This window comes from Hyperolius riggenbachi, chromosome 8 (genome assembly GCF_040937935.1).
Source record: "Hyperolius riggenbachi isolate aHypRig1 chromosome 8, aHypRig1.pri, whole genome shotgun sequence".
NCBI lineage: Eukaryota > Metazoa > Chordata > Amphibia > Anura > Hyperoliidae > Hyperolius > Hyperolius riggenbachi.
This window is the reverse complement of record NC_090653.1, coordinates 299,376,461-299,395,353: the sequence shown is the minus strand read 5'-3', so window position 1 is coordinate 299,395,353 and position 18,893 is coordinate 299,376,461. Positions and strand designations below refer to the sequence as shown.

The 18,893-nt window shown below is 48.1% G+C and overlaps 2 protein-coding genes across 2 annotated transcripts in view; both read left to right on the top strand.

Moving 5' to 3' along the window:
* Window positions 1–17,787, top strand: part of SARDH (sarcosine dehydrogenase) — a 166,016-nt gene extending 148,229 nt beyond the window's left edge. Inside the window, exon 21 of the mRNA XM_068249222.1 lies at window positions 13,584–17,787. Within this exon, the coding sequence (XP_068105323.1) occupies window positions 13,584–13,730 (147 nt within the window). The 3' untranslated portion in view covers window positions 13,731–17,787. The remainder of the gene's footprint in view (window positions 1–13,583) is intronic.
* Window positions 1–18,893, top strand: part of FAM163B (family with sequence similarity 163 member B) — a 314,838-nt gene that overhangs the window by 3,473 nt on the left and 292,472 nt on the right. The window lies entirely within an intron of this gene.

Below are 18,893 nucleotides of genomic sequence, written 5' to 3'. Positions count from 1 at the left end.
ACCTATAAAGAGGGGAGGAGGGCAGCCATGACTGATGGGCACAGAGAGAAGAGAACCTGTTACCTATATGCATCATATACTGCGGAGGAGGTCTGTCTGAAGCTTCTCAGCCAGAAAGCTGTTCATGTAATGTTGGCATCAGAGTCCTTCATATGGTCACATGGTTCCCTCCAATAACAGGAAATCATCATTTTGAGCAGGAAGGGTGGAGACTAGATGGTGGTAGGTGTGGACTGGAGGAGGCGAGTGGTGACTGGAAGGAGATGAGTAGAGACTGTAGGAGATGGATGGAGGGTGGAGACTGTAGGAGAGGGGTGGAGGCTGTTGGAGATGGATGGGTGGAGACTGTAGGAGAGGGGAGGAGGCTGTAGGAGTTGGATGGAGGGTGGAGACTGTAGGATATGGATGGGGGTGGAGACTGGAGGAAATTTGTGAAGACTGTAGAAGATGTATGGAGGTTGGGGACCGTAAGGGATGGAAGGTGGAGACTGTAGGAGATGGCTGTACACTGTAGGAGATGGATAGAAGGTGGATAGTGGAGGTGATGGTGCAGGGTGGATACTGTAGGAGATGGGTGGAGGTGGGGGACTGTAGGAGATGGATGGAGACTGTTGAAGATGGACGGAGGGTGGAGACTGTAGGAGATGGGTGGAGGTTGGGGACTATAGGAAATGGGTGGCGATTGGAGGAGATGGGTGGAGGTGGAGGGCTGTAGGAGATGGGTAAAGACTGTATGATATGGATAGAGGGTGGAGACTGGAGACTGATGGAGATGGGTAGAGATTGCAGTAGACAGATGGAGGGTGAAGACTGGAATATACAGGCGGAGTATGTAGACTGGGGAAGATGGGTGGAGACTGGGCAGATACAGAGTAGAGGATTAGGTGGTGGAGGGTGGAGTATACGGTTGGTGGGCGGTGAAGGGGGAGATGGGTGGGGGAGACTGGAGGACATGGATAAAGGGGGGAGACTGAGGGATATGGTGGAGACTGGTGGAGGGTGGAGACCGGGGGACATGGATAGAGGGTGGAGACCGGGGGAGAGGAGTGAAGACCTGACCGTTTTTTTTGGCACTGTAGTTGGACTCTGATCACAATTTCTGGGTAAACAAATCTCTGCAGGACAGAATAGCCTCATAACTGCCAAGCATGACTGCAGCTGGTCAGTGAGAAGCTAATCTATTTGGCAAGCATGCAAACTGAATGCAGTTTGGAATTTGGCCAATTACAATTCTGGTGAAATGCATCTAATTGGCCCTTATACACCTTATCGCCTGGCAGAGATCAGGGCTCGATCCCTCGAATGACATTACAGGGCGGAGGCTGTATAGTCTGTATGCTAATCACATGTTCTGATGCTATGCAGGGGGAGGCGCTAATAGGAGGGGTGAGTGGGGTAGAACATGGCTCGGTGGGCTGATCGGTGTCCTGGCCATTGAGAGGGTCAGGTGCTGCTGTACTCTCACTAGAGTAGATTCTCGACACAGGTGGTCATTATCAGCCGTGTTTAATATAATGTGTACAGCTTAAAGAGGGCCATACACTGGTCGATTTTAGCGTTCAATCGGATGAATTGATCGATCGGCCGCAAATCTTTGCATGTTCAGCAGATCGATCGATTTGGTCAGTTTTCGATCGATGGAAAATCTTGGTCGATCTGCTGCCAGATGGCCCAGAGAGTTGCATTGGGTCTAATGGTCCAATAATGCATTTAGATCGCTTTTCCAATAGATTTCATTCTGAGATCTATTGGAAATCTGTTCCTAGTGTGTGGCACACATCAGATACATTCCTGCGAGATTCAACTTCACAGGTATCTGCCAGAAATCTATCTGATGGTCGAATCTGCTGCAAATCTGAGTGTATGGCCACCTTTAGACCATGTCCATCCACGAAGGGACGTAATGCTGGGAATACATGGGTTGATTTTGCCGCTCGATTCCACGCCCGATTGTTTTCTGCGGGCGAGTCTCTTCTCTTCCATCAGTTTTTCTTATTTTTTCCCATTGTCCTCCATGCAAAATTGAGCGTGGAAACGATCGGGCGCGAGATCGGACATGTCGGAAATTATCTATCGAGCCATATAAATGGCTCCGAATCTAACCGTGTATTCCCAGCATTACGCAGACAGCACAATGCAGTTTATATCATGCGCTGATCTCTGCAGAGGAGGAATAAGCATACATGTATTCAGAGGATATAATAAAACGATTGCGAAGTATGCACTGAAAACCTTCCCTATGAAAGGACAGGAAGCAACGCAAGGTCGCGGTTTTTCATACTGGATATCGCTGAATATGTTGCCAAGTAACGGAACAGTGAAGTTCTTTTATTTTGCCGTATTTATCAGACGTGTGTAACGCAATGCTGGCCCTCCTGAAACCGTAAAAATAAGGCAAATGTAGAAGTAATCTAAAGGTAGGAAAACATTAGTATTTCAGTCATTCATCAACTGCTTGTTCTTCCCCCGCTAACTGACCCCCATATTGTGAACATATTCATGCAGCTGCCTAATCGGCCAATCATGTGGCAGCATGGGCATGCATAAACTCCCACATCTACAGATCAGGAGCTTCAGTTAGCGTCCAAATCCATTGCCAGAATGCCAGAGGATGGGGGGGGGGGGGGGGGAGAGATGTGATCTTACAGACTGGTTTGGGAATTTCTGTAACTGCTGATGTTCTTGCATTCTCATGCATAATAGTTTCTGGAGTTCACTGAGGATGGTAATCATCCAGTGAATAGTATACACGCACTCTCACTCCTTCAAGTCAGAAAAAGGTGTTAGCAGAAGGCTGAAATGCCATTTTTTGTCACTTCAGAACCACCAAACAAGGGAAAGGGGGGGGGGGGGAGGGGCCTTTGTCACCATTTATCGACGGAAAAAACTTTTTTTTTTTTTTTCTTCTCACATCTTTAGTTTTGTCTCAGTCAAAACAAAAACACAACACCAGGGCACTTGAACAACGGACATCCACACAAAGTGTTTCAATCAGGCTATACGTATGTATACTATACTATCTATCTAAATCGTATCATTATTCACTACTATTTATGATTGTTTTTTTTTTAATCGAGTGTTCCAGTTTCCTGAGGCTGATTTGCGAGATTCTCGTGGACCGATTGGACATTCAATGAAAATCTCTCTAGATTGTTAGTGAGGCCCAGTGCACACTAAAACCGCTAGCAGATCTGCAATATGCTAGCGGTTTTTGGAGCAGATTTCAGAGCGGTTTTAGGCATAGAGAGGTTTTCTAAACATGCCTAGCGGTTTTGGTTGCGTTTTTGTGTAGCAGATTCCAAATATTGTTACAGTAAAAGCTGTTACTGAACAGCTTCTGTAACAAAAACGCCTGGAAAACCGCTCTGATCTAGCGTTTCCAGAGCGGTTTGGGTTTTTCCTAAACATTACATTGAGGCAGAAATGCTTCTGCAAACCGCAAACATGCAGCAGAAGCCATGTTTGCAGTTTGCTAAAAACCTCAAACCGCCAGTGTGCATCATCCCATAGAGATACATTAGCCAAGTGTTTTTACAGGCGGATGCGGTTGGCGGATCGCTGCTAAAACACGCTCGTGTGCACTGGGCCTGACAGATGCACTCATTCATACTCTGTAGTAATGATGGTCTAGATCTGCATAAATCTGCATGCAAACTGTATTTGCAAACCGTGAGCAGCTTGGAAATAGGCCCATTAAAAGCGACAGGAAATTAATGTGATTGGCGCAGATTCAGTTTCCTGTTTTTGTAGGCGTGGCAGGTCATCTTGCACAGCACAAGGATGAGGCCGTTTGAAGGTTTCGTACTTTTCTTTGGCTGTAACACGGCCCGGATAAATGATGTCTGTTCTTGTGCATCTAATAAATGAGTTCTGTACCGGACGGGGGCTATTGATCATCCCATCGATTAGCCAAGCTGAAGTTTATCATCGTGAGAGATGAAGTGTCTCGCCAATTAAACGTCGCTTCACTGTAGACGAATTTCACGATGCGGCGAATAATATCCCCCAATTTACCGCATTCCAATGTCAATCCCAAATCGGCATTTAAACTCCCACTTACAGGACAAGGCTTATGGCTTATTTTAGTCTTATGAGTTCAGAAGGGGTTTCCCCTGCTTGTATGGGTGACCGCACAGGGACCGAAACTTTCACCCGATAACATCACTTTCTTACAGTCTGCCAATTCTGAATTAGATATTTGCTAAAGGAATCTGGATTGAGGGGTGCAGTGCTGTGAATTGATTGCTAGGCTCATCGGTAGGATTGCCGGACATAAGAAGTGGAAGGGGTGTGGAGACTGCCGTATTTATTTCTCTACAATGCAGATTGCCTGGTTGTACAACTGATCCTCTGCCTCTAATATGTTTAGTCCTAGCCCCTGAACAAGCATGCAGCAGATCAGGTGCTCTGACTGAAGTCAGACTGGATTAGCTGCATGCTTGTTTCAGGTGTGTGATTCAAACACTACTGCAGCCAAAGAGACCAGCAGGTCTGCCAGGCAACTGGTATTGTTTAGCAGGAAATAAATATGGCAGCCTCCGTATATCTCTCACTTCAGTTGTCTTTTAAACACAGCCAGGCAGTTGCTTATTGCTGAATGTATCCGATATATTGAGGAATATAGGTTTATCATTTCTGGAGTTTTTTTAGGTAGTACAGATCAGCACACACTGTGCCTGTACTGATGGTAAACTAGCTGCAGCGTGTGCTGATCTCTGCTGCCTCCAGTATGTACAGTATAAGCTGTTACTCTGTGCCTGTACTGATGGTAAACTAGCTGCAGTGTGTGCTGATCTCTGCTGCCTCCAGTATGTACAGTATAAGCTGTTACTCTGTGCCTGTACTGATGGTAAACTAGCTGCAGCGTGTGCTGATCTCTGCTGTCTCCAGTATGTACAGTATAAGCTGTTACTCTGTGCCTGTACTCATAGTAAACTAGCTGCAGCGTGTGCTGATCTCTGCTACCTCCAGTATGTACAGTATAAGCTGTTACTCTGTGCCTGTACTGATGGTAAACTAGCTGCAGCGTGTGCTGATCTCTGCTGCCTCCAGTATGTACAGTATAAGCTGTTACTCTGTGCCTGTACTGATGGTAAACTAGCTGCAGCGTGTGCTGATCTCTGCTGCCTCCAGTATGTACAGTATAAGCTGTTACTCTGTGCCTGTACTGATAGTAAACTAGCTGCAGTGTGTGCTGATCTCTGCTGCCTCCAGTATGTACAGTATAAGCTGTTACTCTGTGCCTGTACTGATAGTAAACTAGCTGCAGTGTGTGCTGATTTCTGCTGCCTCCAGTATGTACAGTATGAGCTGTTACTCTGTGCCTGTACTGATAGTAACAGCTTATACCGTACATACTGGAGGCAGCAGAGATCAGCACACACTACAGCTAGATTACTATCAGTACAGGCACAGAGTAACAGCTTATACCGTACATACTGGAGGCAGCAGAGATCAGCTCACAATACAGCTAGTTTACTCTGTGCCTGTACTGATAGTAAACTAGCTGTAGTGTGTGCTGATCTCTGCTGCCTCCAGTATGTACGGTATAAGCTGTTGATAGTAAACTAGCTGCAGAGTAACAGCTTATACTGTACATACTGGAGGCAGCAGAGATCTGCACACACGGCAGCTAGTTTACTATCCGTACAAGCACAGAGTAACAGCTTATACTGTACATACTGGATGTAGCAGAGATCAGCACACATTGCAGCTAGTATATCATCAGTACAGGCACAGAGTAACAGCTTATACTGTACATACTGGAGGCAGCAGGGATCGGCACATTCTGCAGCTAGTTTACTATCAGTACAAGCACAGAGTAACAGCTTATACTGTACATACTGGGGGTAGCAGAGATCAGCACACATTGCAGCTAGTTTACTATTAGTACAGGCACAGAGTAACAGCTTATACTGTACATACTGGAGGCAGCAGGGATCAGCACATTCTGCAGCTAGTTTACTATCTGTACAGGCACAGAGTAACCGCTTATACTGTACATACTGGGGGTAGCAGAGATCAGCACACATTGCAGCTAGTTTACTATCAGTACAGGCACAGAGTAACAGCTTATACTGTACATACTGGGGGCAGCAGAGATCAGCACACACCGCAGCTAGTCTACTACCAGCACAGGCATATTAGTATACACACTGGGGTGACATGCTTGTATCTTATGAAGGGTGTAATATAAATAATGTAGGTATAGGCCCTGCTATGAGCCCATTTAGGTATAATTATAGGCGGCCGGCAGTAATTGGATGGAGCACCCTCGGACACAGGGAAAGGCCGATATTCTGCAGCTGCGGTCTCTCTCTCATTAGTTAGCAGAGATTTTACAAGCAGAATCCTTCCAGAGAAGTCTCAGGGGGACGGTGGAAGCGTCTGCCAGCAATTTATTGGTTGCCGAGTCTCGTAAAACGCACACTGATTATCAGAATGGGAGAGATGCAAACAGACACTCCGACTTAATTAAATTAAAGGGGAACGTCGGCCAAACTATTTTTTTTTCTAGCTTTAGCTGCAGCAGGAGGAAGAACGACCTTTGTGAGTTTTCCCTTTTTTTTTTTTCTGGGTCCTACCTTGGCTGGATTACAGTTTCTTTATCTCCAGATAAAGAGGACCTTTCCTGCCAGGGGGCGGGACTATGCACCGGAGGTTGGTGGACACGGAGCTCAGGGATAGATCAGAGACCCGGCAGGCAGTTAAAACTTTATTTAAAAAATGATCTTTGCTTGCTCGCTTTTGTGCAGCGATTCCAAAGCGATTTTGTGACTTTGCTTTGTATTGGAGCGCAAACCCTCCAGTAATGCCGCAGGACTCGCAATTGCGATTTGGCCGACCTACAAAGGAGCTAGACTCACTAGGAGACAAAGTAAAGTAATCTTTACTTACCTGGAGTGTCCTCCAGCCTCTAGTGGTCTTCTGGGTCCCCCTCAGCAGCTCCGGTCTCCAGTGTCCCGCTGGCCGTCCGCAACTCTCGCCAACCCATAGGCGGGTCGGTGCTTCTGCGCATGTACGGGCACGCCGGGATAGCTGTGTACGAACGCGCCTGTGTTGGGCGTGTACTACCCTGTCGCAGTGTGTGCCCGGTGACGTGGGTGCGCAGTAACCCAGACACGCTTTACTTTGTCATCTCGGGAGTCCTTTAAGGCTGGTTTCACAGTGAGACGTTACAGGCGCACGTTAGAGCAGCCTGTAACGCAGCCCACCGCACAGCAATGAAAAATCAATGGGCTGTTCACAGTGCCCACGTTGCGTTACATTGTAACGCTGCGCCACAAGACAACGTACTGTATGCAGTACTTTACACGTGGCAGAGCCGCGTTAGACTGTTTGCACATGCTCAGTAAAGTTGGGGAGGAGCGGAGAGCGGCCAGGCACCTGGCTAATTAATATTCACTGCACTCAGTGACCTGCAGTGTTTACTTCCTGGAGCGGCCGCTCTGTGCGGCGATTGGCCGGGCGGGACCACGTGATGCCGCATGTGTCCAAGAGTACGCATCACGGAGGCCAGAGTGAGCTGCACAACGCGGCTCACTCTGACGTCCACATCAGAGAGCACCAGGCGTTGCGTTAGGGGCACGTTATGCGACCTTAACGTCCCCTAAAACGCAACGTCCTGGTGTGAAACCAGCCTAAAGGACAAATTTAAAGGGGAAAAAAAAACCAACTTACCTGGGGCTTCCTCCAGCTCCTGGCAGCCGGTATGTCCATTGCCGCAGCTCTGATTTCCTGGGGTCCCCTCCGTTGCAGATGCCAACCGTGGGAGCATTTTAGTAGTTCTGCGCTTACGCAGATTGCTCCAGGCCATGCCCGCATAGGTCGGCATCTGCAACGGAGGGACTCCGGAGCTGGGATGAGGGACATACCGGCTGCCAGGGGCTGGGGGAAGCTTCAGGTAAGTAGTAGTCTTGTTTAGTTTTTTTCCTCGGACCTGATCATGATTTTTAATGGAAAAACAGGTGCTGAGGGAAGTGGTCATATTTACATAAAAACAATCATTAACCCTCTGCACACGACACTTACAACAAGCTGGAACACTAGAAGCATTAAAAACATTGCAAAACCATGTGGTTGAAAAAAGGGGATGTTGGCTTCCAAAATTGATTGCATGCAATAGCATTTGTGTGCTAGACCCTTTCACCAGCGATGAGTACTCCCCATACTATGGGAAGAGTCCCTCCTCTATCAGTCCACACCAAGCAAATACTGTACGTGAGTCTCGTGTGCAGCTCTCCCTGGTGGTCAGGCCTGGACTCCACAAGACCTGTGAGGGTGTCCTGTGGTATCTGACTATATATCTATAATACACGATCAGCCTATAATATAGTGCAGCTCCCTCTGGTGGTCAGGCCTGTACTCCACAAGACATGTGAAGGTGTCCTGTGGTATCTGACTATGGGCCTGATTCACAAAGCGGTGCTAACAGTTAGCACGCTAGTGGAAAAGCCCTTTATCACGCCTAGCCAGTTTAGGCATGATAAGTTTAGGTGTGATAGTTTTTAGGCGTGATAAGTTTAGAGGGAACCTAAACTGAGAAGGATATGGATTTTTCCTTTTAACATAATACCAGTTGCCTGACTCTCCTGCTGATCCTGTGTTGCCAATACTTTCAGTCACAGCCCCTAAACAAGCATGCAGATCAGGTGCTCTGACTGAAGTCAGACTGGATTAGCTGCATGCTTGTTTCAGGTGTGTGATTCAGCCCTACTTCAGCCAAAGGGATCAGGACTGCCAGGCAACTGGTATTGATTAAAAGGAAACCTCCATATTCCTCTCAGTTTAGGTTCCCTTTAAGCACCAACCGCGTTAGCACCGCAGTGCACAGCTGATCAAAAGTTTTGCGCTAGCAAAGTCTGGTGTACTTTGCATAGAGTTTAATGGCACTGCTTTGCGTGCGGGACTTTGCACGCGATCTAAACTTATCACGCCTAAAGTTATCACGCCTAAAGTTATCACGCCTAAACTGAGTTTAGGCATGATAAAATGGTTATCACGCCTAAAGTCTTTATCTGGGTTATCACCTCTTTTTGAATCGAGCCCAATATATCTATAATACATATAATACACTATCAGCCTATAATATAGTGTAGCTTTGATCCATTTCCAACTCCGATTAAGTAGCATCTTATTGATCATCCCTATTTCTAACATTTTCCACCGCAGAGTTCCTGAGCAGAAGCTGAAATTATTCCATTTCTCTCCCAAAATCCAGCAGGCGGCGCGGGATTGGCTGCTTCTGTCAGTGTCGGTTTTTTGGTGACAGCTCCTCTTTAATATTAATACTTGTAAAAGGTTTAGTAAGCGCGGCGTGTTAGTGTTTGCCGGCGCTGCGTTCTCTAAATCTCCCGGAATAAAACCATTTGAGCGGTCCCAGGAGAGAGAGCGCAGATCTGTCACTCTGGATTACGCGGGGGGCGGGAGTGACGCTGTGTATCACCACCGCGCAGAGAGTCGCCATCCCATCGCCGCGACACCACTTACAGGGGAACTTCATGCTTTTTTAGTGAAAACCCTCCCGTTCAGCTCTGTACAGTGTAATGATTACTCACAAGCATGAGATATTGCAAGCTTTCCAAACGTTATGTTTCTTCTTCAGGCATCATACAGCACTGGATCAGCACTGTATGCCTGAAGACGAAACTTATAGCAAACCTGAAGTGAACGTAAACTTATCAGATAGTGAATTGTATGTGTAATGCATCTAAGAAATAGAACAGTTGGATCAAAGAAAAGTTTCATATTGTTTTCCAGTACAGGAAGAGTTAAAAAAAAAAGAGCTTCTCTGAGCTATTTGACAAACTGGGTGAGTACAGTCCTGTTTTCTGAAGTACTTAAACAGCCAAGGAACAGCGAGAGACAGCCTGAGATAAGGTTTTACTGCAGGGAAGTTCAAAGGGTCATTATTGCTGCTTTGTTTTATAGCATAAAGGGACTCCCGAGCCCTGAATAACAACGAAATTGGTACTCACCTGGGGCTTACTGCAGCCCACCGTAGGTCGGGAGGTCCCATGGTAACCATCTGGCTTTTCTCCCTGGGCTTGTCCAGTAATGGCTGCTCGGCGGCTCCCGGCGACACTGGGCTCCTCTTCTTTAAATGTCACAGCTGTCGTCACCACGCTCACCATCACAGTGGCCGGTGTAACAGTACTGCGCATGCTCTGTTTAATCGCGCATGCGCAGTACTGTCACACCGGCCGCTGTGATGACGCAAGGTGGCTGGCCGGGCAGCCATTTCTGGACAGGCCCGGGGAGAAGAGCCAGATGGACGGCGTGGGACTTCCCGACCTACGGTGGGCTGCAGAAAGCCCCAGGTGAGTACCAATTTCATTTTTATTCAGAGCTCGGAGCTTTGGAATTATAGCTTGTTGGTTTGAGGTCTGCTTTTCACAAACCTTATGGGCTTGTTTCCACTGGAAGGGTTAAGTAATTAATTGAGGAAGGGTTAAGTAACTAATTAAGGAGGTACCCGCCCCTATTAATTGGGGGGGGGCACGTGATGTTGAATGTCTTTATATGTGTTGTAAATGTGCCAGTAGCTTCAGCACTTGAGAAATGGCGATAGCCGGAAACGTGGTGCTGGCTAGTATGCTCTGTCTGTACTACTGCAAACTATATGCAATAAGTATCATTGGATAATCTTCCGCAGAGGGTTGAGTCCTTACCGGGATTACTATGTCTGCTGTGGAATTCAGGGAGATGTGATGGACCTTCTGCCCTGTTAGGACTCCCCAGTATATGCACTTCTTACCCTTGAGGCGGGCACACTCATCGTTTGCTCATGTGCACTGGTGCCACGCGCGTTTCCGTGTCAGACACGGCACCCGTGCTGCTGCGAAGCCTCCGGCAAATCGCTCTATCCACACCATGCACTGCTATAGGGAGTCGGATGCGTGGTACAGAACACTGAAGCTTGCCGTCCAGAATCGCGCTGACATGTGACTCAGACGGCATGCTATTGGTGGTATAGGCAGCGTTTCCTGTCCGGCTCAGATGCGGGGAAACGCTGCGTATTTGTACTTGGTGGAAATGGGCCCTATCTCAACTTACTTACATTATTGTATGAGCATGCAAAGCACAGCTGTTCCACAGGGTTATTAAAAGGGACCTAAAGCAAAGCTTCCATAATTATTTCCTGTTAAACAATACCAGTTGCCTGGCAGCCCTGCTGATCTATTTGGCTGCAGTAGTGTCTGAATCACACACCTGAAACAAGCATGCAGCTAATCAAGTTACACTTCAGTCACCTGATCTGCTGCATGCTTGTTCAGGGGCTGTGGCTAAAAGTATTAGAGGCAGAAGATCAGCCATCAGGCAATGTGCATTGTTTAAAAGGAAATCAATATGGCAGCCTCCATATCCCTCTCACTTCAAGTGTCCTTTAAAGTGGACCTGAACTTTTGCACAGGACAGAAAGAAAACTAAGAAATGTACCCTGTATGTATTTAGAAATTTTAGTCTAATTCCTCTTCATTTGTGTCTAATCACAAGTTGTAAATTGATCTCTCCCCTCTGTCAGCTGACTGCTACAGCAGATAAGCTCATTTGAAAGCACAGGATGTTAACGATGTGTCTGCTTCCATGAAAGCAGGAGATAGATACACTGCAGGATTTGATTTAGCTGTAACAAAGAAATGTTTTTTCTGTAAAGATTATTATACTGTTGCTTATCTTTTAGAGCAGAAAGGAAGTTCTGAGTTCAGGTCCGCTTTACCGGAGATTGGCGAATAAGGTCAGATTCTTGCCAATCCCTACACATTTGTTCCACTGACTCGTTTCTGCAGAGGAGACCCAGCTATTCATGTCACTGACTATGTCCATCCATTAAGTGTCCCCAGCATAGTCTAAAGACTGGCACACACTTTCTACATTTTGATTGGCCAGTTTTACCCTCTCCAGGTAGTAGGAGGGCCAAATGGATTTTGAATGCTATGAGCAGATTGTGTAGGTACACTCTCGCAGGGCTGTGGAGTCGGGCAATTTTGGGTGCCTGGAGTCTGAGTCGGGAAAAAATGCACCGACTCCTAATAAATTTGTAACTGTAATTAAAATAGAAAATATGATAAAATGTTCTATTTTTCAGATAAGTCATTAAAATAATGTATACATACAGTAATAGCTGTGCTTAGTCCACAAAAATGAAATAAACCAATCAAAATTAGTTACTTGTGCTGCTTCAATAAAGCAGTCCCTGTATTTTTAAGGTCAGATATACATATCTGATTGTAACTGTATATATGATGTGTACACAGGAATCTCTTATATATACTAAATAACATCTATGCTGTAAGAATAAAGCCTGATGTGTAGCTGTGTCACTAATAGAGATGGTCAATGACATGGAAATAATTCTGCATTGATGCTGATTTATGCAAATGTATGCACTCCCTTTACTGATGAAATCAAATAATTTGATATGTTGTTAAAATTTAGTTTGGTGACTACAAATTAAAGGGTACCTGAAATGGATGAAAAGTAAAGTTTTATACATACCTGGGGCTTCCTCCAGCCCCCTTCAGGCTAATCAGTCCCTCGCTGTCCTCCACCACCCGGATCTTCTGATATGAGTCCTGGTAATTCAGCCAGTCAGCGCTGTCCGGCCGCATGCCGCTCCCACAGCCAGGAACATTCTGCACCTGCGCAATAGTGCTGCACAGGTGTAGTATGCTCCCGGCGGCGGAGTGTGTGCATGCGCACTACGCCCTGACTGGCTCAAGTACCTGGACTCATAGCAGAAGATCCAGGTGGTGGAGGAGGACAACGAGGGACTGATTATCCTGAAGGCGGCTGGAGGAAGCCCCAGGTATGTATAAAACTTTAATTTCATCAGTCTCAGGTTTACTTTGTTACACAGTAGTACTATACTCTACATATGCACTCCCCACAGAGCTACAGGGAATCCACTGAGAATGCTGTGCACATTGAACACAGAGGTGTTGTCTGTTTACAATCTCCTCATTCCCCTGCAGAGTACCTGCACATCATTCTTACATGTACCCACAGTTACATTGCCTAGGGCCTGATCCATGTTCAGATTGTGCATGAAGAATGTGTAATAGAGGAAGAATCTCCTCATTCCCCTGCAGAGTACCTGCACATCACTCTTACATGTACCCACAGTTACATTGCCTAGGGCCTGATAGATGTTCTTTGTTCCGGTCTGTACCTTTTACAAGTACTCTTACCAAGGACTAGTTTTAGTCTAAAAGGAATAAATATAGTAGTCTACATATCCTTCTCACTTCAGTTGTCTTGTAAAATTCCTAAGCGTTGGCAGTTAAGAGACAAATTTCATGTTACATACTTTTTAATCAACAAAATTGTAATATGCAAATTAGAGGAGTCGGAGTCGAAGAGTCGGAGTCGGTGGAATCCTAAACTGAGGAGTCGGAGTCGGTGGATTTTTGGACCGACTCCACAGCCCTGCACTCTCATACTACATAGAAGTAGGAGAAATTGCTCAGTGATTGGCCAATCAAAACTGGATGTGTGTACCAGGCGTAAAGCGTGGAGGTTGTGGGGGGACAGTAAGTCTGGCGTATGTATTACGTCCCTGCTGATGTCATTTCTCTTCGCAGGTCTCGCTGGACTTTGTACACAGTGGGGAATACGACCTGGAGAGGATGGGGGTCACCTATACAGCAGTAGCCCACCTAAAGTCTCCGTTTGACCCAAACAATAACAGAGTAAAAGGCATTTACGGAGGGGGGAGCATGAAGCCCTGATCACCTCTATCCTGCTCCCGCCAGCCCCGACCGTGCCTGCCCTGCTCCCGCCAGCCCCGACCGTGCCTGTCCTGCTCCCGCCAGCCCCGACCGTGCCTGTCCTGCTCCCGCCAGCCCCGACCGTGCCTGTCCTGCTCCCGCCAGCCCCGACCGTGCCTGTCCTGCTCCCGCCAGCCCCGACCGTGCCTGTCCTGCTCCCGCCAGCCCCGACCGTGCCTGCCCTGCTCCCGCCAGCATTGACCGCGCCTGCCCTGCTCCCGCCAGCCCCGACGGCGCCTGCCCTGCTCCCGCCAGCCCCGACGGCGCCTGCCCTGCTCCCGCCAGCCCCGACGCCGCCTGCCCTGCTCCCGCCAGCCCCGACGCCGCCTGCCCTGCTCCCGCCAGCCCCGACGCCGCCTGCCCTGCTCCCGCCAGCCCCGACGCCGCCTGCCCTGCTCCCGCCAGCCCCGACGCCGCCTGCCCTGCTCCCGCCTGCCCCGACGCCGCCTGCCCTGCTCCCGTCCTGCCCCGACGCCGCCTGCCCTGCTCCCGCCTGCCCCGACGCCGCCTGCCCTGCTCCCGCCTGCCCCGACGCCGCCTGCCCTGCTCCCGCCTGCCCCGACGCCGCCTGCCCTGCTCCCGCCTGCCCCGAGCGCGCCTACCCTGCTCCTCCCCTGACCTTATCCTGCACCCACCAGAGCTGTAAATCCACAGGAGAATCTGGGGCTGCCTACAGGCTAATTAACAGAAATTGCTAAATACAGCCAAATGACCATTGTTACCTCCTACCAGTGCCTGACAACCCCCCAAACTATGCACTTCCTGATTGCTGCCATGTTTACTGAGAGCAGTGACCGCGTCATGGGAGAGGAGGCGTGGTCACTGACAGCCTGTAACGTCATGGGATATTCCACAGAGGAGGCGTGGCCACTGACAGCCTGTAATGTCATGGAATATTCCAGAGGAGGCGTGGTCACTGACGGCCTGTAACGTCATGGAATATTCCACAGAGGAGGCGTGGCTACTGACGGCCTGTAACGTCATGGGATATTCCACAGAGGAGGCGTGGCTACTGACGGCCTGTAACGTCATGGGATATTCCACAGAGGAGGCGTGGTTACTGGTAGCCTGTAAAGTCATGGAATATTCCACAGAGGAGGCGTGGCTACTGACAGCCTGTAACGTCATGGGATATTCCACAGAGGAGGCGTGGTTACTGACGGCCTGTAACATCATGGGATATTCCACAGAGGAGGCGTGGCCACTGACAGCCTGTAACGTCATGGGATATTCCACAGAGGAGGCGTGGCTACTGACGGCCTGTAACATCATGGGATATTCCACAGAGGAGGCGTGGCCACTGACAGCCTGTAACGTCATGGGATATTCCACAGAGGAGGCGTGGCTACTGACGGCCTGTAACATCATGGGATATTCCACAGAGGAGGCGTGGCCACTGACAGCCTGTAACGTCATGGGATATTCCACAGAGGAGGCGTGGCCACTGACAGCCTGTAACGTCATGGGATATTCCACAGAGGAGGCGTGGCCACTGACAGCCTGTAACGTCATGGGATATTCCACAGAGGAGGCGTGGCCACTGGCCGTAAGAACTATGCAGCTCTACCGGTTACCCAGCAGGACGCCATATTGCTTTACTGCCAGTCAATGTTTTCCTGAAATGATGAGATTATGTTACATGCATTATATATCAATGGCTCTGTTATTATACAGTATATTTCTATGCTTGTTCCGGGGTCACCGATTGGTTGATGAAGGTTTTTAAAACGACGGACAAAACTGATGTCTCAATGTTGGGCGATCACCAGTGGGTGTGTCCTCCCCTCACCGACTTGTATGTGTCAGCACCAGAATTCCCCTGTGATTGGTGTCTCCGCCCATAATGGGGGGGATTTCCCTATAATGGGTGTATCTATGCTCCTCCCACAATGGGTAGATTTCCTATGACTGGTTGTCTCTCTGCCCTTCACACAATGGGGAGATTTCGGTTGTCTCTGCCCCTCCCACAATGGGGAGATTTCCCTATGATGGGTGTATCTATGCTCCTCCCACAATAGGGAGATTTCCTATGACTGGTTGTCTCTCTGCTCTTCACACAATGGGGAGATTTCCCTATGATGGGTGTATCTATGCTCCTCCCACAATGGTGAGATTTCCCTATGATGGGTGTATCTATGCTCCTCCCACAATAGGGAGATTTCCTATGACTGGTTGTGTCTCTGCCCTTCACACAATGGGGAGATTTCGGTTGTCTCTGCCCCTCCCATAATGGGTAGATTTGCCTATGATTGGTTACGTCTGCTCCTCCCACAATGAAGAGATTTAGTAATGACTGCCGAAGCTGGGCATGGCTGGGAACTCCTGCGGTCGGAGAGAAGTTGCCGTTGAGAATCCTAACGGTGGCCACAAATGATCCAATCTTTTTCATCCAATCTCACCATTTCTATGTAATATAAGGGAACTGCCTAAATTATCCATTTAATACAATCACTCAGTTTACCCTTCTACTACATAGATTTGGTAAAATTGGATGAAAAAGATTGGATCATTAGTGGCCACCTTAACACAGATGATCACTGCGAAGCTCATTCTTCTGACTCGCCCGCAGCTTGGAATCGGTCCAGTCCAGAGCTGCAGTAATCGTTTTATTGGCCCAGTTCCGAGTTGCATGCAATTTTCATGGAATTTGCAGGCAAGTCGGAAAGATTTGCATCTCGTTTATCACGTCTCGGTCTCGAGAGATATGAGATTCCAGGTTTATCTGGCTGGTGGCCCTAAACTCCGATATACATTTATGCGGAGTGTCCTTTAAAAACTTCTGAACTCCCCCGACACACGTCCTCCTCTGTCATCCCCCCCAGAATCCCCCCTTCAGTCGCCAGATGTTGGGGGCTGGGCCGTCTGCAGAATGTTCCGGAGTCCAGAACGCACCACGCTCAGGACGGCTGCATAGGGCGCGCTACGCTCAGGAATAGGCCAAGTGAGACTTTCACTGTCAGGAAGATTCTTCTGTAAGAAGACGAGCCGCTGTGATGTGACTTCGGCCCCCCCGATGCCCGCGGAGGAAGCCTTCGCCAATTGTGAGAAACTTTTTATTTTGAGTGGATCGTATCTGGCATTAATACATCGGGGATTCCCCTATCTTGTCGCTGACTGAGGCCGCAGTCCAGTGCGTGGCGGTGACTTAGGCCTCGTTCACACTGCACGCGTTGCCGTCCGTATTTCAGCGAGGCGTGCAGGAGGCAGCCACGCCCGACCTCAGAAGCGCATAGTCTGCACTGTCTGATCACATTACATGTGTTGCGGACCTGTGCTGTACATGAACGCATGCTGCACGCATTTTTTATCAAAACGCCCGGCTGACCCATTCACTACAAGTGCATGGGATCAGCCAGCAATGCATAAAAACGCAGATGGCGTGCAATCGTACGCGCTGCGTTCCGATTACACGGCCATCTGCGGGTTGTAATGCGAATGAGACCTTATTAACTGCGGTATTTATAGTTCAAAAAATACTGGAAGACTAATAACGACAGCCATGTTTGAGATGGAGATTCTGCGCCATAGAAAGAAATAGATGATGTTTTGCATTTTCTGGTTTATAAACACGCTGATATGTGCCTCTGCTGGAAACTCATCAGTTAGGTATAAAGAACAACTGAAGTGAGAGGGGTATGGAGGCTGCCATGTTTATTTCCTGTTAAACAATGCCAGTTGCCTAGCAGTCCTGCTGATCCTCTGCCTCTAATACTTTTAGCCATAGCCCCTGAACAAGCATGCAGCAGATCTGGCGTTTCTGACATTATCAGATCTGACAAGATTAGCTGCATGCTTGTTCCTGGTGTGATTCAGACACCACTGCAGCCAAATAGATCAGCAGGGCTGCCAGGCAACTGGTATTATCCACATCAATCCCGCACAGCTCTTTTACACAACAATCGCTTTATTTTGTTCAATGCAAAAATAGTACAAAAATGTGGCCATTACCATTTTAGCATTGAGCAAAATCAATTGATTTTTGTGTAAAAGAGCTGTGTGGGATTGATTTGGATGATGCTTAAAAAAGTGAACCAGAGACGAAGCACCCTCTTGTATTTTACCATATATATCAATGGGAACATGACAGTAAACAACTACCCTGCTCTCTGTTTCATTCTTCACTGCTCAGCCTGCCTGTTATCAGCTCTGATAAGAATCTCCAACTGAGCATTCAGTCTAGCTTTCACCAGAATGATTATAGCGGAGTCTGTCTTCTCTGGTGTCTTTTCAAGCCCAAGTCTGCCCCCTTGTGGCTCTGCTTTCCTGCTAGAAGGATACATAGTAGGAAAGCAGAGACATCACAGAAGATTGACTCAGCTATAATGATTCCTGAGCAAAGCCAGACTGAATGCTCAGTGGGGGATTTTATCAGGGCTGATTAGAAGCAGGCTGAGCAGTGAAGGATGAAACAGAGAGCAGGGTAGGTGTTTTCTCTAATGTTCCCACTGATATATAAGGTAAATACATGAGGGTGCTTCGTCTCTGGTTCACTTTAAGTCCCGATAATGCACGGGTGAATTTCTGCACCGCTGCACATCCTGGTCATTTGAGTGCTGCCCTATCTCTCTCTCTTTGTACATACGTAACTAGTATTGCTTAAAGGGAAACAAATATGGCAGCCTCCCTATCGCTCTCACTGCCCTTGTCCTTTAACTTTAGAGGAATGTACTTTTGCCTCACAGGAAGGAGAAATCAGCTGGGCTGAACTAGATCTTTTGGGATCCAATTAAATCGGAATCGCACTGTCATGCAAAAGATGCAGGCAGCCACGTGCTGCGGTTCTGCGGCTGAATCGCAAAGCATAGATGGATACATCACACTGTGCAGTCTATGCATTTCTGTTGTCTTTGCAGATCGCATACATTGTGCATTTGATCAAGAAATGATTGAGACTCGCTGTGTAAAGGGGCCCATACACCTAACGATTTTCCCGCCGATATACAGCCGATTCGATCACAGTGATAGAATCGGCTGTGAAATGGCCGTGCACACTTCTGACAGAACGATCGATTTCCGACCGAAATCGATCGTTCCCGTCGATCCGTCCGTGCGGAAGATTTTTCTCGATTGCTGGCGGGTTGGGAGTGCGTTGATAGCGGCGTTCGAATGCCCGATGACCGACGC